We start from the raw sequence: 27428 nt of genomic DNA, 5'->3' as shown, positions 1-27428 counted from the left end.
TGTTTCTCTGGGAGCCTGGACAGTCTGGACCTGCAGTGCTTGGCAGGCAGAGCAGGTGAAGTCATAGGAGAGTCTCTGACAGATCTAGAACTTTCTCTCAGGTTCTGCGTTTAGTTGGTGGTTTGCAGTCTTAAGAGGAAATTGACACCCAGAAACCGTAATGGAGAAGGACACAGCTGTCTGAATGGAGAGGACACCTTCATGCAGAGTGAATGAGGAGAGAAATAGGGATTTCTACACTGGGAGGAAGTGAATGATTGTGATATTTGAGTGTGAGGATAAGATATTCACCTGACCTCTCGCCAACTGAATACCACGTCTTCAAGCATCTTTACAACTTTTTCCAGGGACAGAATACCAGAACCAACAAGAGGCAGAAAACCCTTCCCAAGAATTCATCAAATTCTGAAGAAAGAAATTTTTTTTTTTTTAGATCGTTAGTTTTAGGTTACTTTTTTTGAAAAAAATCAGAGTTATAAAAAGTATTGGAGTAGTTATGTTCCCTTCAAGGTCCTCAGAGCAACAAACAACATAGCTAGATCTAGAATATTTTTACGTCTAAAGTCCAAATCCTAAAGAGGGCTCAAGGAATTGTAAAATGCATTTTTTAATCAAGTTGTCATTCAGGATTGGTGTTTCTGTTTTAACAAAAAAAACAAAGGACGTTTTTCACAGTAAGAATTTAATAAAGGAAGAAAACTCATAAGCTGACTAAATACAAAATATCCATTTTCCCATAAGTATACTTACATAATATTATATCAACAAAATAATGTAAATATTTATAAATAGTTAAATAAATATTAAAATAAATAAATGTACAGGTAGTTAAATATGTAGATAGATCAGCTTCCGCATCTGTGAGGAACCAGTGTCTATAGAGTAGAATATGATGTTACTTAATGTTTCAGAAAACATTTGACAAATTGATTCATTTCAGGGCTCAATGACAATAGAAATAAGAGCCCTTGACGCCGCCGCGCAGGAGGCATGTGGTCTTGTTGGTCTGTGAGAATCATTTCCGTGTTGAACCAGGTGTGTGTCAGTCCTTCCTCCGGAATCTCTCCTGCAAGTTTGTTGAGGAAGAGAAGGCTCTCATGACTTCTGCTCTGACAACCTCCCAGGCACAAGGGCTGTGTCCCTTCTCTTGCAGATAGAGAGTGACTCTGTGGAAGTATTTCCTCAGAGCCAGGCTGGAGTCCCCCTTGAGCAGGGGAGCCCCTTGCAGCCCCTGCTCCTGCCTCAGACAGGCTTGCAGGTCAGTGAGCCGCTGATCCAGTGCAGTGCGGAGCTTGTCCAGGAGGCTCTGGTCCCACGCAGCGGCCGAGCCCTCAGTGCTGAAGAGCTGGAAGGTGTGCTGGGTCACCTCGTGGAGCACAGAGATGGCTTGAGCCCTCTGCAGCTGGCTGCCACCCAGCGCCTCCTGGGGGAACGCGAAGTCATTCCTGTCCTGCAGGCAGGAGGAAGGGGAGACCCTCCTCAGTTGTCGCAGGAGCGTCAGGACCCTCCTGTTGGCCAGGCTGTGGGTGTGAGGCAGGTGGCAGCCCAGAGAGCAGATGGAGTTGCCGCTGAGCAGCAGCAGGGCCAGGAGTAAGGACCAGGCTGGGGCCATCGGGGACCTTGCAGATGCTGCTGGCCTGGGGAGGTGGGTGATTCTGTGAACCTGCTCTCTAGGTTCGCTGAAGACCTTCCTTCAGGCCTGTGTCTGCAATAGGAGCCCATGGTTTCCATTTTCTGAAAGTTCCCTCTTTCTACTCTTGTTTTTGCTTTTCAATTTGCACTCTCCAGTGTGTTAGGGCAGCACTTCTCAATCTTTTTTGTTTTTTTTTCATGTTGCCCTTCTTTCTTTTGCCCACAGAGCCTTTTTAGATATTTTTTCTTAGTTGCCCCGCACTGTGAAATTTTGATAACACAGATATACTGTGTATGTATTTATGTACTCTACAGGTATCTTTTCTCTGTATATAGAAAAAGAAAGTGTAAATATTACTCTTTGTATTCAGTGTAGAATTAAGAATTACATAAAATTTTAAGCTATAATTTAAGTGTGAAAGCTAATGAATTTTATTTTAACTTTATTAACTAAGTTTTCAGAGTGACTTTTAATGTCATATATTTACTTATATAAGTGGGTATGTATCCAATTACATATTGAAATAAAATTTACATAAATAACTTTATAATAATACCAAGGTATAGGCATACTTAAAAGTCATTCAAAGTTGCTCAAATCATTGAATAACTTAAAAATATTTCTTTAATATTTAAGTATTTATCATTGAATTTTTTTCATATCAGAAAGTAATTTTTAGTTTTAGTGCCAGCTAGATATTCATCTGGATATTATCAACATTTTTTCTCTCTAATACTTGGATATGTTGAACAACTGTAGTAGTATTATGTAAGAAAATATAATATTTTTTTATTTTATTTACAAATATAATTTTCCACGTTTATTTAATTTCTGTAGCCCAAATCACATTGAGATTCAAACATAAACAACATGCACGAAAACAGACATTTCTCCAAAGAAGACATACAGATGGCTAACAAACACATGAAAAGATGCTCCACATCACTCATTATCAGAGAAATGCAAATCAAAACCACAATGAGGTACCATTACACGCCAGTCAGGATGGCTGCTATCCAAAAGTCTACAAGCAATAAATGCTGGAGAGGGTGTGGAGAAAAGGGAACCCTCTTACACTGTTGGTGGGAATGCAAACTAGTACAGCCGCCATGGAAAACAGTGTGGAGATTTCTTAAAAAACTGGAAATAGAACTGCCATATGACCCAGCAACCCCACTTCTGGGCATACACACTGAGGAAACCAGATCTGAAAGAGACACGTGCACCCCAATGTTCATCGCAGCACTGTTTATAATAGCCAGGACATGGAAGCAACCTAGATGTCCATCAGCAGATGAATGGATAAGGAAGCTGTGGTACATATACACCATGGAATATTACTCAGCCGTTAAAAAGAATTCATTTGAACCAGTCCTAATGAGATGGATGAAACTGGAGCCCCTTATACAGAGTGAAGTAAGCCAGAAAGATAAAGAACATTACAGCATACTAACACATATATATGGAATTTAGAAAGATGGTAACGATAACCCCATATGCAAAACAGAAAAAGAGGCACAGAAATACAGAACAGACTTTTGAACTCTGTGGGAGAATGTGAGGGTGGGATATTTCAAAAGAACAGCATGTATACTATCTATGGTGAAACAGATCACCAGCCCAGGTGGGATGCATGAGACAAGTGCTCCGGCCTGGTGCACTGGGAAGACCCAGAGGAATCGGGTGGAGAGGGAGGTGGGAGGGGGGATCGGGATTGGGAATACATGTAAATCCATGGCTGATTCATATCAATGTATGACAAAACCCACTGGGAAAAAAAAAAAAAAAAAAACATGCACGAGACAGACAATGTTTGCTCATTAGTACATAAAGGCCACTTCTCACCATATGACTTTGAGATCAAGCAAATGTTGGAGAGAAAGTCCTCCAGTGAACCATCTAGTCACCTTAGGTTGTACCACTGATCCTGTATACAGTTTGTTTATATTCCATAAACTCAATCTCAGTGCTTCTCCAAATCTCTTCTTCATGCATTTTTCTAAAATGCATGAAAACCTGAACTTTGTAAGAATCATTTTGCCACTGTTTTGTGAAAGCTTAGTTCCTTTCTTTTTTTCCCCTTAATTTTACAAGTTTGTTAATGAAGATGAAGTATCTGTTGATTTCCACTGCATTAATTTCTTAAAAATGGAGGCCTGTATCCTTCATTCCTTGAAAGTAGATCTTCACAACCAGTTTTAAATCCTCACTTCTAGCAAATTCTCTTCTAAATTGCTCTCTTGTCTCAAACACATCTCCAGCTGTTCCAGCTACTAATGATGTCCAATGTGGAATTTCTCCAAGAAGGTCTCATCCCAAACATCCTGGGCCCTCTGTATTGAAGATGCTGTGGAGACATCTCAGGAAAGACAGCAGTGTGTGGGCTTTCCTGAAACTGCCCAGCATCCCTGGATCCCAGACATCAGCCAGGCCTGTTTTCCAGAAATTACAGATGCAAAGCACTTGTTTTTTTGTTGGAGAAACTTTAAGATGTGCCTCCTGTCTTTAATATGATGTGTGACACCTCACAACTCAGGCAAAATTGGGGGCTGTTTTTGTGTAGACTTGTGGGCTGTGTTGGTGTTGCACCTGCCTGTATTTACTGCATTTCCATGTGTTGCAGGATTTCAGGAGCATCTTGGTCTCTGCAGAAGGGGGCATGGCATATGGGGAGGGTTGAGTTGTGTCCATGTTCCTAATCTCACACCTGCAGCCAACTGCCTCTCCCTGACAGTGCCCCGTGATCCCCCACAAAAGCTCATGGTCACCCTAGCTGCGACCCTGTCTTCCTTCATCCTTTCCGCGTTTGACCACGTGTGTCTTGAGCTGCTGAAGTCCTGAGCCCGGGCAGGACCTGTGCACAGCTGGCTGGCAGCTCAGCACAGGCAGCAGCTCAGTCACCCCTAGTTCTGCTTTAACAACCCAGCTTCTGGCTTCTCCAATAATTTGGAACCTATGAGTTAATAACATCTGACCATTAAACAGAGGTTTTAGGGCAAGGTGACAGTACTAAACTAACTGGGAGAAGTTTTTCACATTAAATAGAATTTAAAATTTAAATTTAAAAAAGAGAAATATATGTATATATATGTGCATACCAACCAGCCAAATGGGTGGGTCATTTGTGAGGTATGTATGACTCTTTTAAATCTAAGACTGAATTTCTGCCATCATTTCTTAAATTTGAATTTATGGGATCACTAAACTCTCTTGCTCTCTGTTCTTTTTTTTTCTGGCTAATATTATAACTTTCTCGTATATTACTTAATAAAAGTTCTTAGCCTTAGGTTTTGGGAGAAAGATTCTTTGATTCCATTTCTTTCTTTCACTTTTATTGAATGTCTCTTCTTTGTTATAACTAGCCATTTCAGTTCAGTTCAGTCGGTCAGTCATGTCCTGACTCTTTGTGACCCCATGGACGCCAGGTTTCCCTGTCCATCACCAACTCCCAGAGCTTACTCAAACTCATGTCCATTGAGTCGGTGATGCCATCCAACCAGCTCATCCTCTGTTGTTCTCTTCTCCTCCTGCCTTCAATCTTCCCCAGCATTAGGGTCTTTTCAAATGAGTCAGTTCTTCACATCAGGTGGCCAAAGTATTGGAGTTTCAGCTCCAGCATCAGTCCTTCCAATGAATATTCAGGACTGATTTCCTTTAGTATGGACTGGTTGGATCTTCTTGCAGTCCAAGGGACTCTCAAGAACCTTCTCCAACATCACAGTTCAAAAGCATCGATTCTTTGGCGCTCAGCTTTCTTCTGGCACTCAGCTTTCAGCACTCAATTAGCCGTTTGGGTATCCACAGATGTTTGTGATTCTCATTAAGCCAATGTCCTTAACCTTAGAACAATTCTAAAACTAATCAGGAAATAATGCAAGCCATAATATTTAAAAACAGAAAGGAATATTTGACTTTGACTTCCTCAGTCAGAAACATTAAATGAGTTTTAAAGTAGCTGTAGTAAAATAGTGTAGCAATGAGTAAAGTTCAGTAACCATATTAATAAAGCAAAAAAAAAAATCTCAAAAATTGCCATATTATCAGAATTAATTAGATGTTAATTAGTTAGCTAAAGATTTATGCAAAAGATATACCTCTTTTTAATGAGGAAAGAAATGATATTTCAATAAAATATTTTAGGAAACTTGCCTGGCACTTGAACAGAAAGCAATTTAGATTCTCATATCATAGATCAAAAAAGGAAAAAAAATGCTAATAAAATACTGAATTTAATGTAAAAACAGATGAACAAGAAAGGACACCAAATACATACCAATTCAAAAGAGGAATGAATGTGACTAGGGAGAGGCTTGATTCTACGTCCTAAACAGCGCTTGGCAAAATATACAAGAGACTGCCTAGCTCTGTGTACACAGGAGAAATGAAAAACACATATCCATCAAAAGAATGTGGCTATAACATAGAGAAAATGTATATGTCAATGATTAGAGATTATAAAATGATAAATAATGTAATTTACCAATTTACTAAAGTAAAGGAAGTAGCAGATAAAATGAAGCTTGGTTGTAAACTTGACTGAGCAAAGAACTTAAATTAGCAAGCAAATAGGTTACTGTTGAAATTCACACAAAGTGATTAATTAGAACAATGCTAAATTAATTTTTAGCCAAAAAACAATGTGTCAATTCAAGTATCTAAATAAGCAATTAGTTAAATGAAATAAGTCATACATTTAAAATGTTTTCTGGCAATTCATCCATCCTTTGAAAATTATCCTTAGAAAACATGGGAGAAATGTACACAGGTGTATTAACCCATAATCTCCTCAATGTGCCGTCTTGTTTCACTGCTCCACTTCACAAACAAAATTTAATTTTCTATACAGTGTCCCTAATTCTCATTCTTGTGTTTCCTTTTCAACCTACTCCCGTCTGGTTTCTGCCCTGTTAATTCTACTAAACCAGATCCTGCTAAGGTCACCAGTGGCATATATGTCAGGTTCGCTGGGACAGTTCAGCCCTCACCCACCCTGCAGACACCACTGCGTCTTTGAAACACACTCCTTCCCTTCAGTAGTCTCTCCCCTGATCATCCTTATGTCCTTCTCACTGCACTGCCCCCTGCCTCAGTGCCTGTTGCAGACTCTCCTCTGCCTGGCCCTTAGTACTGAGGGTATGAAGGATTAGGTTTAGGTCCTCTTCTCATTGTCCATTCTATTTATAAGTGACCACATCCATCCCCATGCCCTCATTACCAGACACACAGTAAACAATTTAAAACTAATACCTCCTCTTCGCCACTTAAAAAAAATTTCCAACTGCCAATGACTCTGAATATTATATGTCTTCCAGGCAACTTAGAAAGAATATATAATATTATTTTTCCTTTCCAGCATCATTTGTACCTAAAACTTTCAGTGTGAGAACATTCTTTTCCTTCACTTCTCTTTGCAGTCTTTAATATAATTGAAATGAAATAAACAGTAATACCGTTGTAATGTCCTCTTTGTAAGACTGAGAGTTTCAATGCAATAGGGACTGCATTTGCTTTATTCACTTGTATTTCTTGGTGGCAATTACACAGTCGGTCACTAGGGTACTCAATTTATATGTATAATCTGAAAGGAATGAATGAATAAATAAGTGTTACCACCCATTCTTTAATAAAATTTTTACAATGAGTGTTTGGATTTTAATTTTTGAGTAAAGAAACTCAAATTTTCTTTGATAAGAATTGAATAAATAGAACAAAGTGCAAATTTAATAACATGAAATGGTAAACATGTTTTAGAAATTTTAATATGTACAGATGAAATGTAATTTTATTAATAATTTCTGAATATTATAAATATGATAGATGCAAGAAGGAAACATAAATAAATAATACATAACTTCAGGGCAGGCATCACTTATGGACTGATGCCCCTGCAGATGAATGATTTTATATCTACTTCCTTATTACTACTGACAAAATATTGGCTGAAGTATATCAATAAATTTGATGGCTAAAGCAGAAATGAGTCTAATGAAATGAACACAGGTGAGTGTACAAGGGTGATGTGGCATCTTAGGCACTAGAGTCATCTCAAGGTGACTTCTGGTCTCCATCCATCACTCTTAACCTTTCTTGCAAGCTGGTTGATGAAGACAAGGCTCTCATGATTTCCAGTCTGACGATTTCCCAGGCACAGGCGCTGTATCCCTTCTCTTGCAGGTAGACATGGATGCCCTGGAAGTACCTCTTCACGGCCAGTGTGGGGCCCATCCTTCCCAGGGCAGAGTCTTCCTCTCCCATCACCTGCCCCAGGCAGGCATCCAGGTCGTCCAGCTGCTGATGGAGTCCCGTGCGGAGCTGCTCCAGGAGGGTGGTGTCCCAGGCAGCAGAGGAGCGCTCTGTGTGGAAGAGGTTGAAGCTCTGCTGGAGCATCTCGTGGAGCACAGAGAAGGCCTGGGCCTCCTGGAGCTGGCTGCCCTCCACCATCTCCTAGGGGAAAGCAAAGTCTTTTCTGTCCTGCAGACAGAAGCGAGGGGAGAGTCTCCTCATTTGGCCCAGAAGGACAGACAGAAGCGAGGGGACAGCCTCCTCATTTGGCCCAGGAGCCTGAAGTTTTTCCTGCCAACCAGCATGTGGTTCTGAGACAGGTCACAGCCCAGGGATCCTCCAGGGCCGTAGCTGACCAGCACCAGGGCCATCAGTAGACAGCACGAAGGCCTTGGGGAAGATGAGGCTGCTGCTGGGCTGGCGGAGATGGTGTCTGGTGGAACCTTGAGGTAGGTTCTCTGATGCCATGCTTTCTAAGCCAGGCTTTTAAATAGGGAAGACAGTACTCACTGTCTGAAAATTTCTCTCCCACTTCCACTTTGTGTTTTCATACAGAGATAATCTACTTGACCTAGAAAATGTAATCAATCTGTACTTTTAATTTTTACAATAGAATTTTAATTTTCCCAATAAACTTTGGATTTGTCAATCCAAATGGATATCACATGAGAAACTATTTAAAGGCTGAAGTTATATAGGCATATAAAACTTATAGACATTTACATACTTATGTACATATTTTAAGATATATATGAACATTCCTTTTCTTTGTGTCAGGACCAAAATTTTTCCCTGATTCTGAACTACATTTTTTCTCTTTACCTTATACATAGGAAGTCAGTGTCCCTCAGGCCCTATAGGTTTCTTTCTTTCTTTATTTATTTTCTGTTTTAATCAGAGCAGAGGCTTGTAAGTATTAGTGCATGAGCTACTCAGGTGTTTCTGTTCTTTTGAGGACATTCATTCAGGTTCCTGAGGTTACGTTTCACTGGGACCACAATGTCATGAGGAATGGAGTGTTTCCTGTCATATCAGTAAACCAGGATGACACAGTCATTAGAGTTTCCAGCCCTCCAGGGTGCTCAAGAAGGAGATATATACCTGTGGTCTAAGAGCTGTCAGATTCTAGCCACTCCCTAAGGTGAGCCCAAGGGAACTCAAGATATGAAAAAATGCAAGATGCATGGCCCCAAGATAGCTGAGATGCATGAAAGGAATGATCTGAGTGAACCCAGTCTGAGCCTGCCTCTACCTAGACATAGAAAAATGCTAAATTCCTTACCTTGAGATAGCTGGTTTTCTTTAATTCATAAAATTACTTTTGATGTTCAGACTACCTGCCCTTTCTAGCAAACTTCTATATAACCTGACTACTCCCCTCATCTCCTTGGAGCAGTTCTCTCAGGGTGACTTTCTCCTGAATTCCCATCAAATAAAACATAACTCAACTTTTAGGTTGTGACTGTTTCTTTAAGCTGACACTCAGGAATAATATATATTATGAAAATATATTATGAGATATATATTATATATATATATCTAATATATTATGAGAATAATATATCACTGTTTCTTTCCACCAATTTTTTTTAATGGTAGATCTATATTCATCTACAGGTTGTACCAATATCCCCACCAGGAATCCTGATTCTTTTCTGGTGCATGTAGGTGTGAAGATTCTAATTCCAACATAATTATGTTTCCAGCACCACCTCACTCACAAGATAGTTATCACCTCTAGTGGCACTTTTTCTCAGAAATTAGAGAGTGTCCTCAACCCAAACTCTCTGGGGCTCACTTGTGAGGGCAGGCTTACCCCATCCTGAGAACTTCAGAATTCTACTGTGGAGGGGCTTGTCTCTTTCGTTTGCAAAACCATTCCATCTTCCAGAATCCCCACACTCTCCCTGGAGTGTTTCTGTGAAGGACCAGAGTTCTAAGTGATGACCTCCTGCTCTCCTCACCTGTGGCCCCAGGTATCAAGGGTCAGCAGCCCTCAGATGCTGACAGCTAAAGTGTGGAGAGCTAAGTAGGTGGAGGCATTATCCAACTGCAATTGTTACACCTTTGGTAGACAATTTTTATTTTTCCACTACAGCTTTTGTCGCTCAACTCTTTTACTTAAAGTGTTGAACATTTATTTTGCTCAGAATTTCTGAGTTGGCCATAGGGAATTCCGTGATGGTGTTATGTATTAGTAAAAGCTATGTCACAGAAGTCGGTGACCCTCAGTTGTTCATTCAGTCTACATCCTTCTGTTGGGCTGACCTGTCGCTCCATTTCTGTCTCCCGCTCGGAATGCAGAGCAGTGAGGCCCAAGCTCTGTCAGGGAGAAAGAGCCTTGTCTCTTTACTTACCCATGATGTTTTCTTTTAAATATAAATAACAACAACAAAGAAAACTTAGGAACTTATTTTTTCATAGTGAAATACCGACTGAAGTTTGTCTCTCTCCCTTTGCTTTACTTTCCGTTTCATTTTAGGGTAAATACAAAAGGAAGTAAAAGAATGGCAGAGGGGCTTCACCTTATTTTCTCTCATTTCCAAGACTTCGGGTTTTTTGTTTTTCATTTCAGCTTTCCTGGAAAGCAAATCTTCATAGTTGTTTGTGGACAAAAATAAAACAAATGTAATTTTGAACATCATAAAAATGAAAAAAGAGAAGTGTCTTTTCTCCTGACAAAATGGCAAAGTGCAAGTTATTCTAAAAAAGTGCACTCAAACAATGGAAGAAATTATAATATTTGAAATACCTTAAACAGTCACAAAGACAGCCATATATGCATGTTAAGTCGCTTCAGGCGTGTCCAACTCTCAGCGATCCTAAGGACACGCTCCTTTACCCGCATGATTCTCCAGGCAAGAATGCTGGAGTGGGTTGCCATTTCCTCCTCCAAAGGATCTTCCCAACCCAGGATGGAGCCCTGGTCTCTTATGTCTCCTTCCATTGGCAGGCAGGTTCTTTACCACTAATGCCACCCTAGAAGCCCCCACAAAGACAGCCAGATGACTCAAAAAATTGTCCATGTTGTCTAGTCCCCAGAATAGGCCCCACAGTGATGAAGAAAGAAGAAAAGGAACAAAACTTATTTAACATACGAATTAGACAGCCCTCTCATCTGTCAGTTGGAGAGAAGCAATCTAAAGATGAAGACTGTAACCTGAGGCAGAGATTTGATAGATCTAGGTTAAATTGAAGCCCTTCCCCACTCTCTGAGCAAACACACACACACACACATGCACATACACATCCTGGTTAATTCCTGAATTACAACTGGCTACTTTAATAGATCTGAATTCTACCCAAATAGACACACCCCAGGCTATTGGTTGGCAACAGTTGTGTTCTCTGAAATCCCTTTATGTGTGGCTGTGTTCTGTGTTACTACTGAGTCAAAGTGGAAAGGATGCAAGTGCAGTTATTATTCAGAAGGAATAATAAGTCTAAAGCAAAGCTTTAAATAGGGAAGACAGTACTCATTGTCAGAAATTTTCTCTCTCACATCCATTTTGTGTTTTCATTTAGACATTTTCTATTTGACCCAGAAAATGTAATCAATCTATACTTATAGTTTTAACAATAAGTGCTTTGTTTTCCCAATAAATTTTGGATTTGTCACTCTAAGTGGACATCAAATTAATGAGAAACTAATTAAAGGCTGATGTAATGCAAGGATATAAAGACTTATAGACATGTACATACTTATGTACACATTTTAATATACATATAAAGATTCATTTTCTTTGTGTCAGGAACAAAATTTTTCCTTGACTCTGAACTGCATTTTTTCTCTCCTTACCTTATACATAGGAGGTCAGAGTCCCTCAGACCCTATAGGTTTCCATGTTTTGTTTTCTGTTTTAATCAGAGCAGAGGCTTGTAATTATTAGTGCATGAGCTAATCAGTTGTTTCTGCTCTTTTGAGAACATTCATTCAAGTTCCTGAGGTTACATTTCACTGGGACCGCAGGTCATGAGGAATGGAGTATTTGGTACCATATCAGTAAACCAGGATAACACAGTCATCAGAGTTTCCAGCCCTCCAGGCTGCTCAGGAAGGAAGAATATAGCCCTGGTTTGACAGCTATCAGATTGCAGCCACTCCCTAAGGTGAGCCCAAGGGAATTCAGGATGTGAAAAAATGCAAGGCACATGGCCCCAGGATAGCTGAGATGCTTGAAAAGAATGATTTCAGTGAGCCCATACTCTTGCATCTTCCCATACATAGCAAAGTGCTAAATTCCTTAACTTGAGATATCTGGTTTTCTCTACTTCACAAAAATCCTTTGAGGTTCAGACTACCTGCCCGTACTTGCAAACTTCTATATAACCTGGCTCCTCCCCCAACCTCCTTGGAGCACTTCTCTCAGGGTGACTTGAAATACTATCTCCTGAATTTCCACCAAATAAAACATAGCTCTCAACTTTTAGGTTGTGACTTTTTTCTTGAAGTCCACAGTCAGGAATGATAGACATTACCGTTTCTTTCCACCGTTTTTTTTACAGTAGATCTATAGTCCTCTACAGGCTGTGCCAATACCCCCACCAGGAATCCAGGATCTTTCTGGTGCACTTAAGTTTGAAAATTCTAAACCAAGATAATTAATTGTATTTCCAACATTGCCTCACTCACAAGGTAGTTTTCACCTCTAACAGCACTTTTCCTCTGGAATGACAGTGTCCTCAGCCCAAACTCTCTGGTATTCACTCGTGAGGGCAGGCTTAGTACATCCTGAGGACTTCAGAATTCCACTGTGGGGGGCGGGGGGGTTGTCTCTTTGTTTGCAAAATCATTGATCTTCTAGGACCCCCCCCCCCCCTTTCCCTGGAGTCTTTCTGTGAAGGACCGGAGTTCTCAGTGATGACCTCCTCTTCTAACCTGTGTCCCGGGGTATTAAGGGTCAGCAACCCTAAGATGCTGAGAGCTAAAGTCTGTTTTTGTATGTAGGCAGCGGCATTATCCATTTGCAACTGTTACAACTTTAGTAGTAACTTTTATTTTGCCACTACTGCTTTTAATGTTCAAATCTTTTACTTAATCTGTTGAACGTTTGTTTTGCTCAGAATTTCTGAGTTGGGTATAGGAAATTCAGTGGTGCTGTTATATATTACTAGAAGCTTATATCACAGAAATCAGTGACCTTTAGTTGTTCATGCAGTACATCCTTCTTTTGGGCTGACTTGTCTATCCATCTCTGTCTCGAGCTCAGAATGCAGAGCCATGAGGCCAGGCTGTGTCAGAGAGAAATAACCTTGTTTCTTTACTTATGTATGGTGTTTCATTTTAAATTTAAATAACAATAAAAGATTTAGGAACTTATATTTTACATAGTCATTTGCTGGTCAAAGTTTGTCTCTATCCTCCTGGATTATGTTCCATTTCATCGTAGGGTTAATACAAAGGGAAATAAAAGAATGGAAGAGGGGTTTCACCTCATTTCTTTAATTTTCAAGACTTGAGGTATTTTGCTTCTCATTTCAACTTTCCCAGAAAAACGATAGTTGTTTGTGGGCAAAAATAAAATCTGTATATCTGAACATCATGAAAGTGAAGAAGGGTAAGTGACTTTTCTGCTGACAAAATGGCAAAGTGTAAGTTAAATATAAAAAGAGCTCAGTCAAACGGTGGAAAAATCATAATATTTGAAGGATGTTAAACAGTCACAAAGACAGGCATGAGTGCATGCTAAGTCGCTTCTATCACGTCTGACTCTTTGGGACCCAATGGACAGGCTCTCCTGTCCATGGGATTCTCCCTGCAATAACACTGGAGTGGGTTGCCATTTCCTCCTCCAGGGGATCTTCCCAACCCAGGGATCAAACCCAGGTCTCTTATGTCTCCTGCAGTGGCAGGTGGGTTCTTTAGCACCAGTGCTACCTGGGAAGCCCCCACAAAGACAGCCAGATATGTCCAAAAATTATCCATGTAGTCTTGCCCCCAAAAATGTCCCCAAAGTGTTGACGGAAGAAAGAAAAAAACCCAAAACTTACTTAACATACAGAAGAAGGAAATGACAACCCAGTCCAGTATTCTTGCCTGGAGAATTCCATGGACCGAGGAACCTGGTGGGTAGAGTACAGTTCAGTCAGTAGCTCAGTTGTGTCTGACTTTGTGACCCCATGGACCGCAGCACACCAGACCTCTCTCTCCATCACCAACTTCTGGAGTTTACTCAAACTCATGTCCATTGAGTCAGTGAATCCATCCAGCCATCTCATCCTCGGTTGTCCCCTTCTCCTCATGCTTTCAATCTTGCCCAGCTTTAGGGTCTTTTCCAAGGAGTCAGGTCTTTGCATCAGGTGGTCAAAGTATTGGAGTTTCAGCTTCAACATCAGTCTTTCCAATGAATATTCAGGACTGATTTCTTTTAGGATGGACTGATTGGATCTCCTTGCAGTCCAAGGGACTCTCAAGAGTCTTCTTTAACACCACAGTTCAAAGCATCATTCTTCGGCACTCAGCTTTCTTCATATTCCAACTCTCACATCCATACGTGACCACTGGGAAAACCATACCTTGACTAGATAGAACTTTGTTGGCAAAGTAACGCCTCTGCTTTTTAATATGCTCTCTAGGTTGGTCGTAAGTGACAAATGTGGTCCACTGAAGAGGGGAATGGCAAACCACTTCAGTATTCTTGCCTTGAGAACCCCATGAACAGTGTGAAAAGTGTACAGTCCACGGAGTTGCAAACGAGTCATACTCAACTGAGAAACTAACATGTATTTAACCTACAAATTAGAGATCTCTGAGAGTGTCAGTTTCTAGGTAGATTGATAAGAAGTCTAGGATCCCCAAGGTCTAGAGAAGGGTCTGGCACTCTCCAGGAGGATGTAGGGTTCTGGAGTTCTCAAAGAGGAGAAAAGAACAACCTTTTTTCCTACATTGCTTTGTCTTAGTCAATAGAACAATGTTTCTTGTTCGAGGACATGTTTCTCCTTAACAAGAAGCTGCTGACTTATCTTAACATGTACATTATTGTAGTGGGTTGAGTAAGATCTTTCTATTCTTAGTTCTAATCCCATTATCTTAAAATGTATATTGTAGAAGTGGGTCTAGTAAGATCTGTAAATCATAAGACATTCTTTTGATTTATTGTAATAACCAATTTAAAAAGTATATAGCTCCCTTTAAGGCTAGCAAATGGGGCACTCTCCATCCCCCTTCTGATGTCTATATCAGAAGATTTCTCTGTCCCTTTTTATACTTTAATAAAACTCTGCTATACAAAAGCTCTGAGTGATCAAGCCTGGTGCCTGGTTCCGGAGCTAAATCGTCTTCTTCCGAGATCACAAATCCAACATTATTAATCAAAAACCATCAGTCCTCTCATCCATTCATTGGAGAGAAGCAATCTAAAGATGGAGTCTGTAATGTGAAGCAGAGATTTGAGAGATCTAATCTATATGGAAGCCCTTCCCTGCTACTTAATCAGTATAGATAGACAGACACACACACACATACTTTCTCTCTCTCTCTCTCTTCCTGGTTAACTTCCTCAATTGCAGTATCCCATTACCTTACCAGTTCTCAATTCTACCCAAGTAGGTACACCCCAGATTATTGGTTGGCAACAATTGTATTCTCTGAAATCCCCTTATTTGTGTCTGTGTTCTCTCTTACTACTGAGTCAAAGAGGAAGGGATGCAACGCACTTATTATTCAAAGGGACATTGAGAATTTTCTCCTGAAGTCAAGCAACGAACAACGTACTCTTCAGGAAAAAGTTAATGCACCTTCAAACAGGAGCTATTTCCTCTGATTCCCTTTGCTTTTCCTTATCCAGAATGCCATGGTCAAGGCTCCAAGGGTGTTAAAGTATGTAAAGCAAGTGATAAATCTGTAACCTTGGCCAGAGAGCAGCCTGGAAGCGAGAAACACATCCTGACCATTCTCTCTACACAGCTACCTTAGCCCAAGACATGTCCTGCCTGAAGCTGGGAGGATTTTCCCTCTCTGAAATACAAAAGCTAAGGAGGTAGGCTTTTTCAAGTTATTGGTGTCAGTTCTTTCCAGGAAAGATCCTCCTTGAGCTCTGAAGAAAATGCTAATTGAAGAAGACAGACTTCTGCCTAGAAGAGCAAGAAGCCTGTTCTAGACTTGATCAATGTCCTAGTCCATCGTGGCCAGTAGGTGGCACACTTCCTCTGTAATTATTTTAATAGCCTCCAGAGGAAAAGGGATCCTGCTTTCTAGTTCATTTTGGCCAAGGCTGTTGTTAATAGTATTATAACAAGGACATTCTCTCATTCCCAAAAGTATTCATCACAAGAAAAACAATAACCTCTTACATAAGAGTTTCTGAAAAGCCTAGAACTTTGACTCAATCATTTAACTGGTGGCTTTGCACTCTTAGAGCTTCCCTTGTGGCTCGGACAGTAAAGAATCTGCCTCCAAAGTGGGAGACCCAGGTTTGATCCCTGGGTGGGGAAGATCCCCTGGAGAAGGAAATGGCAATCCACTCCAGTATTCTGCCTGGAGAATCCCATAGACAAAGGAGCCTGGTGAGCTATGGTTCATGGGTGGCAAAGAGTTGGCACGACTGAGTGACTACACTTTTCACTCACCGCAAAGAAACAGGAAAGAGTTGTATGAATGGCTGGAGCAGGGGAAGGAGGAGTGAATCTGGAAAGCATACTGGGAATTGCTACATTGTGAGGAAGTACAGGCATACTTTGTTTTATCCCATTTCATAGATAATTGGATTTCTTACAAATTGAAGTTCTGCAAGGACCCCGTGTCAAACAAGTCTATCAATGCCATTTTCAATAGCCCTTGCACACTCCGTGTCTTTGTGCCACACTGCAGTAATTCTCAGGATAGGTTAAACTTTCACCGGCAAAAAAATTGGAAGGTCCAGATGATCACTGGTGATTTTTAGCAATAAAGTATTTTTTAAATTAAGGTATATAAGTATGGTCAGGCCACTCAGGATGGCTGTTCTCTTACTCTCTGTACATCCCCTGCCCCACCAGTACGCCCTATACACGACTGGCTTTTCTATGTACTTGTCCGAGGCCCCAGATTTAATCTTTTTCTCAAAGGGGTGGTGAGGGGCATGTCCCTCTACCATTTTCCATGATAATTAATGAGCCCCCCTGATCTCACTCCCCCTAGGACTAGCAATCTCCTCCCCCACCCGCCTCTCCCTCCTTCCCATTCCCCACTTCCCCACCCTCTACTCCCTACCCCTCCATTGCTCTCAGAATGAAGCCTGTCACCATCTATTAACACTTCCCACCACCAGTTCACCACACATGGTGGGGTGTTTCTCCAGGACCTTGCTTCAGACACATAAGTGCCTCCCATCCATTAAACCATCCATGCCTCTGTTCTTGACGGCAGATTCTCTCTTTGGTCTCGAAGCTGGGCAAACATAGGTCTTGTAAGCCTGCAGGGTACAACCCAACAATTGGTGGCAGCCAGGAGGTGGCAGAAACTCCTGTGAGTGCCAAGATACAGGAGGGGGAATGGAAAGTTTTTGGGGGCATCCACTAGCATGTGGGGCCCAAAAGTTGCTGGGTGATCCTGAGGTGGCTGTCCGCTAACCCAAGGGGCCCAAAAGTTGCTGGCTGTAATCCCAAAACTGTAGGATATTCCTGAAGTGGCCATCCGCTACCATACGGTGCCCAAGAATTTCAGGGGGAATCCCAGAAGCAACAGGGAAATCTCTGGGTGGCTGTCCACTAGTACATGGGGCCTTTGGGTGGCTGTCCTTGATGAATGGGGGCTGCCCAGAGATCTGGAGAACAATGGCTTCTGCTAGCTCTGCTACTGTATCCAAGTGAGGATTTTGTATTTGGTTAAGCCAGCTTGCTGGAAGGAATTGGTATTTCTCTTGTGCCTTTGCCATGTAAGTGATCTACCTGGTTCTCTGGAACTTTAATGGTCTCTGATCTCTAAGAGTAAGGAGAAAAAAGTGCTTTTAGGTAAATTCTACGGAAATCATCATGTTTAGGTAATGTTTATCTAAAATAGTCTCCCCAGATTTTGGTAACTTGAAACTAAGTTAAGAGAATTCATTGACTTTCTGTGCTGTGTGATTAGTAATGTTGCACTCTTTGGGACCCAATGGGCTGCAGCCCTCCAGCCTCCTCTGTCCATGGGATTCTTTAGACAACAATACTGGAGTGGGTTGCCTAACCCTCCTCCTGGGATCTTCCCAACCCAGGTCTCCTGCATTGCAAGCAGTTTCTTTACCAACTGAACCACCAGGGAAGCCCAAGAATACTGCAGTGGGTACGTAGCCTATCCCTTCTCCAGGTGATCTTCCTGACCCAGGAATTGAACAGGGGTCTTCAGCTCTGCAGGCGCATTCTTTACCAGCTGAGCTACCAGGGAAGCCCTACAGGTAGCTTAGAAAGGATATATAATATTATTTGTCTTTCCAGCATCATTTGGACCTAAAGCTTCCCGTGTGAGGACATTCTTTTCCTTTACTTCTCTTTGCAGTCTTTGGTATAATTGAAATAAAATAATACTATTTTTATGTCCTCTTCTCTGTAAGACTGAGAGTTTCCATGCAGTAGGAACTACATTTGCTTTATTCACTTGTATTCCTTGGTGACAATTACACAGTCTGTTACGTAGGTACTCAATATATATGTATAATATGAATGGAACGAATGAATAAATAAATGTAAACACCCATTCTATAATAAAGTTTTAAAATGGGGGTGTGGATTTTCATTTTTGAGTAGAGAAACTCATTTTCTTTGACTTAATAAATAAAACAAAGTACAAATTTATTAACACAAAATTGTAAACATGTTTTAGAAATTTTAATATGATGTACAGACGACATGTAACTTTACAAATTTCCTAATATTTTATGTATGTTAGATGCAAGAAGGAATAAATAAATCAACAACAGATAACATCAGGGCAGGCATCACTTAAGGACTCATGCCCCTACAGCTGAATACTTTTATATCTACTTGCTTATTCCTGCTGACAAAGTATCGGCTAAAGTAATTCAATGCATTTGGTGGCTAAAGCAGAAATCAGAGTCTTCTGAAATGAACACAGGTGAGTGTATGAGGGTGATGTGGCATCTTAGTCAGTGAGAGTCATCTCAAGGTGAGTTCAGATTTCCACCCATCTTTCTTAACCTTTTTTGCAACCTGGATATTGAAGAGAGAGCTCTCATCATCTCCACTTGGACGATTTCCCAGGCGCAGTCGCTATATTCCTTCTCTTGCAGGTAGACATGGATTCTCTGGAAGTACTTCTTCACGGTCAGAGTGGGGCCCATCCTTCCCAGGTCAGAGTCTTCCTTTCCCATCACCTGCCCCAGGCAGGCATCCAGGTCGTCCAGCTGCTGATGGAGTCCCGTGCGGAGCTGCTCCAGGAGGGTGGTGTCCCAGGCAGCAGAGGAGCGCTCTGTGTGGAAGAGGTTGAAGCTCTGCTGGAGCATCTCGTGGAGCACAGAGACAGCCTGGTCCTTCTGAAGCTGGCCGCCCTCCACCATCTCCTGGGGAAGACCGAAGTCTTTTCTGTCCTGCAGACAGGAGTGAGGGGAGAGTCTCGTCATTTGGCCCAGGAGCTTGAGGTTCTTCCTGCCAAGCAGCACGTGGTTCTGAGACAGGTCACAGCCCAGGGACCCTCCAGGGCCGTAGCTGACCAGCACCAGGGCCATCAGTAGAGAGAGCACGAAGGCCATGGGGAAGATGAGGCTGCTGCTGGGCTGGCGGAGACAGCGTCTGGTGGGACCTTCAGGTACGGGGTCTGATGACAATCATTCTAAGCTAGGCTTTTAAATAGGGAAGTTGGTACTCGTCCGAAAATTTCTCTCCCACTTCCTCTTTGTGGTTTTATTTAGATATTTTCTATTTGACCTGGAGTATGTAGTTGATCTAAACTCTTAATTTTTACAGTAGAAGTTTAATTTTCCCAATAAAATTTGGATTTGTCAATGTAAATGTGTATCAGTTAAATGAGAAACTATATAAAGGCTGAAGTTATGTAAGTATGTAAAGACTTATAGATGTGTACATAGTTATTATGTACCAATTTAAGTGTAATATATATAAGATTGCTTTTGTTTATATTATGTCAAAAACATAATTTTCCCTTGATTCTTAACTGCATTTTTCCATCCTTATCTTACACATAGGAATTCAGAGTCACTCAGGCCATATTGGTTTCTGTATTTGTCTTCTGTTTCACAGAGCAGAGGCTTGTAATCGAGAGTGAATGAGCTACTCAGCTGTTTCTGTTCTTTAGAAAACATTCATTCAGGTTCCTGAGATTACATTTCACTGGGGCCACAAGGTCTTGAGGCGTGGAGTGTTTCCTGCCATATCAGTAAACCAGGATGATAAACAGTCAAGAGTCTCCAAGCCCTCCAGGGCCCTCAGGAAGGGGAAATACACCTGTGGGCTAACAGCTACCAAATTGCAGCTACTCCCTAAGGTTAGCCCAAGGCAACTCAGGATGTGAAAAAATGCAAGATGCAAGAAAACGCAAGGGAAAATGCCCCAGGAGAGCTGAGATGCATGAAAGGAATGTTTTCAGTGAGCCCAGACACTTGGCTCTTCACATACATAGGAAAAGTGCTAAATTCCTTAACTTGAGATAGCTGGTTTTCTTTAATTCTCAAAAATACTTTGATGTTCACACTACATACGCTTTCTTGAAAATTCCTATATAACCTGACTCTTCCCCTCAGTTCCTTGGAGCGATCTCTCAGGGTGAATTGATATACTGCCTCCCAAATTCCCACCAAATAAAGCATAACTCTCAACTTTTAGGTTGTCACTATGTCTCTCTTTTTTTTAAATTAACTTATTTATTTTAATTGGAGGCTAATTACTTTACAGTATTGTAGTGGTTTTTGCCACACATTGACATGAATCACCCATGGGTTTACATGTGTCCCCCATCCTGAACCCGCCTCGTGCCTTCTTCCCTGTCCCATCCCTCAGTATGGTCCCAGCACACCAGCCCTGAGCGCCCTGTCCCATTCAATGAACCTGGACTGGCGATCTGCTTCACATACGGTAATATACATATTTCAATGCTATTCTCTCAAATTATCCCACCCTCACCTTCTTGCATGGAATCCAAAATTCTGTTCTTTACATCTGTGTCTCTTTTGCTGTTTTTCTTTCTAACTTACTTCCCTGTGTATAATAGGCTCCAGATCAACAGTCAGGAACAATATATGAGAGATCATGGTTTCTTTCAATCAGCTTTTTATGGTAGATCTATAGTCTTCCACAGGCTGTGCCAATATCCGCACCAGAAATCCTGCTGCTTTTCAAAAGGTGCATGTATGTCTTAAGATTCTCATTCCAAGATAATTAATTGTCTTTCCAGCACCACCTCACTCACAAGGTGGTTAGCACCTCTGGTAGCACTTTCCCTCTGGAATGACAGTGTCCTCAACAAAACTCTCTGGGCCTCACCCATGAGGGCAGGCTAACCATATCCTGAGAACTTCAGAATTCTACTGTGGAGGGGCTTGTCTCATTGTTTGCAAAGCCATTCATCTTCCAACATCCCCACCCTCTCCCGGTCAGTCTTTGTGTGAAGGGGGGAGTTCTCAGTAATGACCTCCTTTCCTCCTGATCCAGGTCCCCAGGTATCAAGTGTCAGCAGCCTTCAGATGCTGAGAGCTAAAGTGTGGAGAGCTAAATAGGTGGAGGCATTATCCAATTGCAATTGTTACACCTTTGGTAGACAGTTTTTATTTTGCCACTACAGCTTTCATCGCTCAACTCTTTTACTTAAATTGTTGAAGATTGCTTTTGCTCAGAATTTCTGAGTTGGCCATAGGGAACTCCGTGATGGTGTTATGCATTAGTAAAAGCTTATGTCACAGAAATCTGTGACCCTCAGTTGTTTATTCAGCCTACAACCTTCTGTTGGGCTGACTTGTCGCTCCATCTCTGTCTTGTGATCAGAATGCAGAGCAGTGAGGCCCAGGCTGTGCCAGGGAGAAATAGCCTTGTCTCTTTACTTACTGTTGATGTTTTGTTTTAAATTTAAAGAACAGCAAAAAAACATTTAAGAACTTATTTTTTGCATATTGATTTACTGGCCAGTTTGTCTCTCCTACTGCGTTCCTTTACATTTCATCCTAGGGTTAATACAAAAGGAAGGGAAAGAATGGCAGAGGGGCATCCCCATGTTTTCTGTGATTTTCAAGATGACAGATTTTTTTGTTTCTCATGTCAACTTTCCTGAAAGGCAAAACTTGATAATTGTTTGTGAATAAAAATAGAACAAATATAATTTTGAAGGTCATGAAAGAGAATATAGACAAATATATTTTTTGCTGACAGTGTGGCAAATGGTAAGTTAAATCTAAAGAAAGGTGAACCAAAAAATGGAAGGAATCATAATATTTGAAAGTTGTCAGACAGTCTCAAAGATAGCCATGTGCACGTGCTAGGTTGCTTCAGTCATGTCTGACTCTTTGTGACCCTGTGGACAGGCTCCCCTGTCCATGGGATTCTCCAGGCAAGAATACTGGAGTGGGTTGCTGTTTGCTCCTCCAGGGAATCTTCCTGACCCAGGGATTAAACCCTGGTCTCTTATGTCTCCTGGATTGGCAGGCAGGTTCTTTTCCACGGGTGTCTCCTGGGAAGCCTCCACAAAGACGGGCAGGTGAGACCAAAAATTTTACATGTACTCTTGCTGCCAAAAGGGGCCCCAAAGTGTTGAAGGAAGCAAGAAAAGGAACAAAATTTATTTAGCATACGAATTAGAGAGTCCTCTCATTTGTCAGTTGGAGAGAAGCAATCTAAAGACAAGTCCTGTAGCAATCTAAAGACAAGTCCTGTAGCAATCTAAAGACAAGCAATCTAAAGACAAGTCCTGTAGCAATCTAAAGACAATCTGTAACCTGAGGCAGTTTGAGAAATCTCGGCTAAATTGAAGCCTTTCCCCACTATCTGAGCAGTACACACAAATACACGCACGTGCACATGCCCATACACATCCTGGTTAATTCCTGAGTTACAGTTGGATTACCTTAATAGTTCTCAATTCTACTCAAATAGATAAACCCCAGCCTAATGGTTGGCAACAGTTGTATTCTCTGAAATCTCTTTATTTGTGCCTGTGTTCTCTCTTACTATTGAGTCAAAGTGGAAGGGAAGCAAGTGCAGTTATTATTCAAAGGGACATTGAGAATTTTCTCCTAATTATAAATTCAAGCAACAGTATCTCACACTGGGAATGGAATTTAAAGACTGACAATATACTCTTAAGAAAGATTTAATGCACCTTCCATCACAATCTTTTTCCTCTGATTTATCTTGCATTTTCAGACCAGAATGCCAGGCTCTAAGCCTCCAAGGGTCTTAAAGTATGTGAAGCGAATGAGAAATCTGGTACCCTTGCCAGATGAGTAGCCTGGAAGGAAGAAGCACATCCTGATCTTTCAGGCTGCTCATCTGGCAAAGGTTCCTTAGTCCAAAGACATGTCCTGCCTGAAGCTGGGAGTATTTTCCCTCTCTAATATGAAAACCAAGGAAGCAGGTCTATTCAAATTACTGGCATCAGTTCTTTCCAGGAAAGACCCTCTTTTAGCTCTGAAGAAAATGTTAATGGAAGAAGACAGACTTCTGCCTAGAGGAGCAAGATGCCTGTTCCACAGACTTGGTCAATGTCCTAGTCCATCTTGGCCAGTAGATGGCACTCTTCCTTTATAATTATTTTAATGGCCTCCAGAGGAAAATGGATCCTGCTTTCTAGTTCTTTTTTGCCACAGGTGTTGTTACAGTATTTTAACAAGGACATTCTCTCATTCCCAAAAGTATTCATCACAAGAAAAACAGTAACCTCTTATATAAGCATTTCTGAAAAACCTAGAACTTCATTCAAACCTTTATTGATGGCTTTGCACTCTTAAGGGGAAATTATTAACCAGAACCACAAAGAAACAGGACACAGCCGTGTGAATGGCTAGGGCATGTGAAGACAGAGTGAATGAGGAGAGCTTACTGGGAATTTCTACATTAGAGGGAAAGTACAGGCATACTTTGCTTTACCTCACTTCACAAATAATTCCAATTTTAACAAATTGAAAGTTTGTGACAACCCCGTGTCAAGCAAGTCTATTGATGCCATTTTCCAACAACCCTTGCACACTCCCTGTCTCTGTATCACACTACAGTAATTCTCAGGATAGTTCAAACCTTCACAAGCAAAAAAATCTGAAGGCCCAGGTGATCATTGGTGATTTTTAGCAATAAAGTATTTTTTAAATTAAGGTTTGTATATATGGTCAGGCCACTCAAGTTGTCTGTTCTCTTACTCTCTGTACATCCCCTGCCCCACCCCACCCCCCAGCACACCTATGCATATGAATGGCCTTTCTCTGTACTTGTCTGAGGTCCCAGCTGGTGATCTTTCTTATCAAAGGAGTGGTTAGGGGCATGCCCCTCTACTGCTTTCCCTGTTAAGTAGAGCAGGGAAATGAACTCCCCTATAACTGGCAAAATCCCCCCAACCCCCACTTCCCCATCCCCTAGTCCCCAGTCCCCCCATCCCTCCCAGGATGAAGCCTGCCACCATGTACTTCCTGCCACCAGCGCACCACACATGGGGTAGTGTCACTCCAGGACCTTGCTTCAGACGTGTAAGTGCCCCCATCCATGAAGCTAGTGATGCCTCTGTTGCTGACACCAGTTTCTTTCTTTGTCTTGAAGCTGGGCAGACATCGGCCTTGAGCCTGCAGGGTCCAGCCTAACAATTGGGGGCAGCAGCCAGGAGGCCACAGAAACTCTTGTGAGCGTCAAGACATCAGGGATACAGGATGGGGGATGGAAAGTTGTGGGGGCATCCACTAGCATGTGAGACCCAAAAGTTGAAGGTATTATATAGAAGTTTACAACAAAGGCTACCTAAACAAAGGTAGCCTGAACATCAAGAGATTATTGTTAATTAAAGAACACCAGATATCCCAAATAAAGGAATTTAGCACTTTTCCATGTATGGGAAAATGGAAGAGTCTGGGCTCACTGAAATCATTCCTTTCATGTATCCCGGCTATCTCGTGGTCACTACCCTGTGTTTTTCACATCCTGAGTTCCTCAGGGCTCACCACAGGGAGTGGCTGCAGCCTGATGGCAACCAGAAAACAGATATTCTCCTTTCTGAGTGCCCTTAAGGCTCAGGAATTCACATCTCGAAGGCTGGAATTGCTGATGACTGTGATATCCTTGCTTTACTGATATGGCAGGAAATACTCCAGTTCTTAATAGCAATTTGGGAAACTACCCCTATGCTAGAATTAAAACATTTTTCATTTCTTTCTGTCTTTTCTCTCCAGAAATTGAGGACTCGAATTCCAAGCAGCCTAACCAGGTGAATGGGAAAGCCTGTCTGCTGGCATGTGCAAGAATCTCAGTATTTGGGGGACCAAGAAATCCACTGAGGAAGAGCTGCCTCACCACACCTGCCTGGTGGCTCAGACAGTAAAGAATCTGCCTGCATTGCGGGAGATGAAGGTTTGATCCCTGGTGGGGAAGATCACCTGGAGAAGGAAATGGCAACCCACTCCAGTGTTCTTGCCTGGAAAATCCCATGGATGGAGGAGCCTGGAAGGCCACTATCCATGGGGTCGCAAAGAGTTGGACATGACTGAGTGACTTCACTTTCACTTTACCATATTTAAGCTCTAACTCTGTGGAAAACAACCTATGAAGTGTTTTTAAATGTTCGTTTGTACGATAATTCTTAGAACATTTTCACCGTATTGTACATTTGTGAAACCTGAAGCTCAGAGAAGTTAGGTGAATTTCTAGGATCACATGTAATTGCTGGCAGAATCACAATTCTATACAGTACCCTATGTTGCTTGTTATAAGCAATTTAAAAAGTTTCATTTTAGAATTCTGTTAAGTTTTAAAATAAGCTTTGATCCCAAAATTAAATAAATGTCTTGTTTCCTTGTCTTCTTTTTATTGGTGCATACTATTACATATATATATATAATATATTAAATATATAATATATATTTATATATAATATATATTAATACATATTATATATATACAAATATTTATATATTGTATATATATTGCTGTTTTCGCCTATTCTTTACTTTAGGTATTGTAAAAGAGAACTTCCTTGATCCAGTTTTACTTCTCTATCTTATGAAGGAATCGTCCCAGACTATTATAATCATTGCCATTTGGTTATCTGTGCATACACAGGAGCTTGTGATTTTCATAAAATTGATGCCCCACACTAAGGATGAAATATAAACTTAATCAGGAAGAATGCAAATAATGTTAAGAATAGAAGAATTCTTGGCATACCTATCTTTTCTAGAAAATGAAATGAGATTTAGTAGTAATACTAAAAACAGTGTGATAAAGGGAAAATTAGATGAACAAATGATTAAATTTCAATTCTGAAATTGAAATATCTGTATTAATTAGATTTAAGATAAATCCAATTTAAGATAAAATATATATCTTATAATAACATGACGGAAAAAAGTTTCAGTAGATGGTTCAAGAAGAATAGTTAGTAATCCAGAAATTGAGTGTGTGTGTTAGTCACTCAGTCGTGTCTGACTTTTGCGACCCCATGGACTATAGCTCGCCAGGCTCCTCCATCCATGAAATACTCCAGGCAAGAATACTGGAGTGGGTAGCCATACCCTTCTCCAGGAGATCTTCCCAACCCAGGGATTGAATCCAGGTCTACTGCATTGCAGGCAGATTCTTGACCATCTGACCTACCCTTCTCATCTCATATATCAGTTCAGTGGCTCAGTCGTGTCCAACTCTTTGTGACTCTATGGACTGCAGCATGCCAGGCTTCCTTGTCCAGCACCAACTCCCGGAGCTTGCTCAAACTCAAGTCCATCAAGTCAGTGATGCCATCCATGTCATCCTCTGTTGTTCCCATCTCCTCCTGCCTTCAGTCTTTCCCAGTATCAGTGTCTTTTTCCTAGGAGTCAGTTCTTCACCTCTGGTGGCCAAAGTATTAGAGTTTCAGCATCAGTCCTTCCAGTGAATATTCAGGACTGATTTCCTTTAGGATAGACTGGTTTGATCTCCTTGCAGTCCAAGAGACTTTCAAGAGTCTTCTACAGCACCACAGTTCAAAAGTATCAATTCTTCGGCACTCAGGTTTCTTTATGGTCCAACTCTCACATCCTTACATGACCACTGGAAAAACCATAGTTTTGACTAGATGGACCTTTTTTGGTAAAGTCATGTCTCTGCTTTTTAATATGCTGTCTAGGTTGTCATAACTTTTTATCCAAGGAGCAAGCATGTTTTAATTTCATGGTTGCAGTCACCATCTGCAGAGATTTTGGAACCCAAGAAAATAAAGTCTGTCACTGTTTCCATTTTTTCCCATCTATTTGCCATGAAGTGATGGGACCAGATGCCATGATCGTAGTTTTCTGAATGTTGAGCCTTAAGCCAACTTTTTCACTCTCCTCTTTTACTTTCATCAAGAGGCTCTTCAGTTTCTCTTCACTTTCTGCCATAAGGGTGGTGTCACCCGCATATCTGAGTTTACTGATATTTCTCCCTG

General features: G+C 41.3%; 2 protein-coding genes and 1 pseudogene across 2 annotated transcripts; all 3 read right to left on the bottom strand.

Annotated features, from left to right (window-relative positions):
• Positions 1-1042: 1042 nt before the first annotated feature.
• LOC133048621 (interferon alpha-1-like) lies at positions 1043-1612 on the bottom strand. Its single transcript, XM_061132368.1, has one exon. It carries the CDS (start codon positions 1610-1612, stop codon positions 1043-1045), a length of 570 nt encoding a protein of 189 aa, XP_060988351.1.
• A 6066-nt stretch (positions 1613-7678) lies between these two features.
• Positions 7679-10763, bottom strand: LOC133048747 (interferon omega-1-like; annotated as a pseudogene).
• Positions 10764-18990: 8227 nt separating this feature from the next.
• Positions 18991-19578, bottom strand: LOC133048541 (interferon tau). The gene has a single exon (XM_061132240.1). The coding sequence runs from the start codon at positions 19576-19578 to the stop codon at positions 18991-18993; it is 588 nt and encodes a 195-aa protein (XP_060988223.1).
• Between the last annotated feature and the right edge of the window lie 7850 nt (positions 19579-27428).

Source organism: Dama dama, chromosome 29, assembly GCF_033118175.1.
Source record: "Dama dama isolate Ldn47 chromosome 29, ASM3311817v1, whole genome shotgun sequence".
Classification (NCBI taxonomy): Eukaryota; Metazoa; Chordata; class Mammalia; order Artiodactyla; family Cervidae; genus Dama; species Dama dama.
Note: the sequence above shows the minus strand (reverse complement) of the source record. Positions and strands in the feature narration are given on the sequence as shown.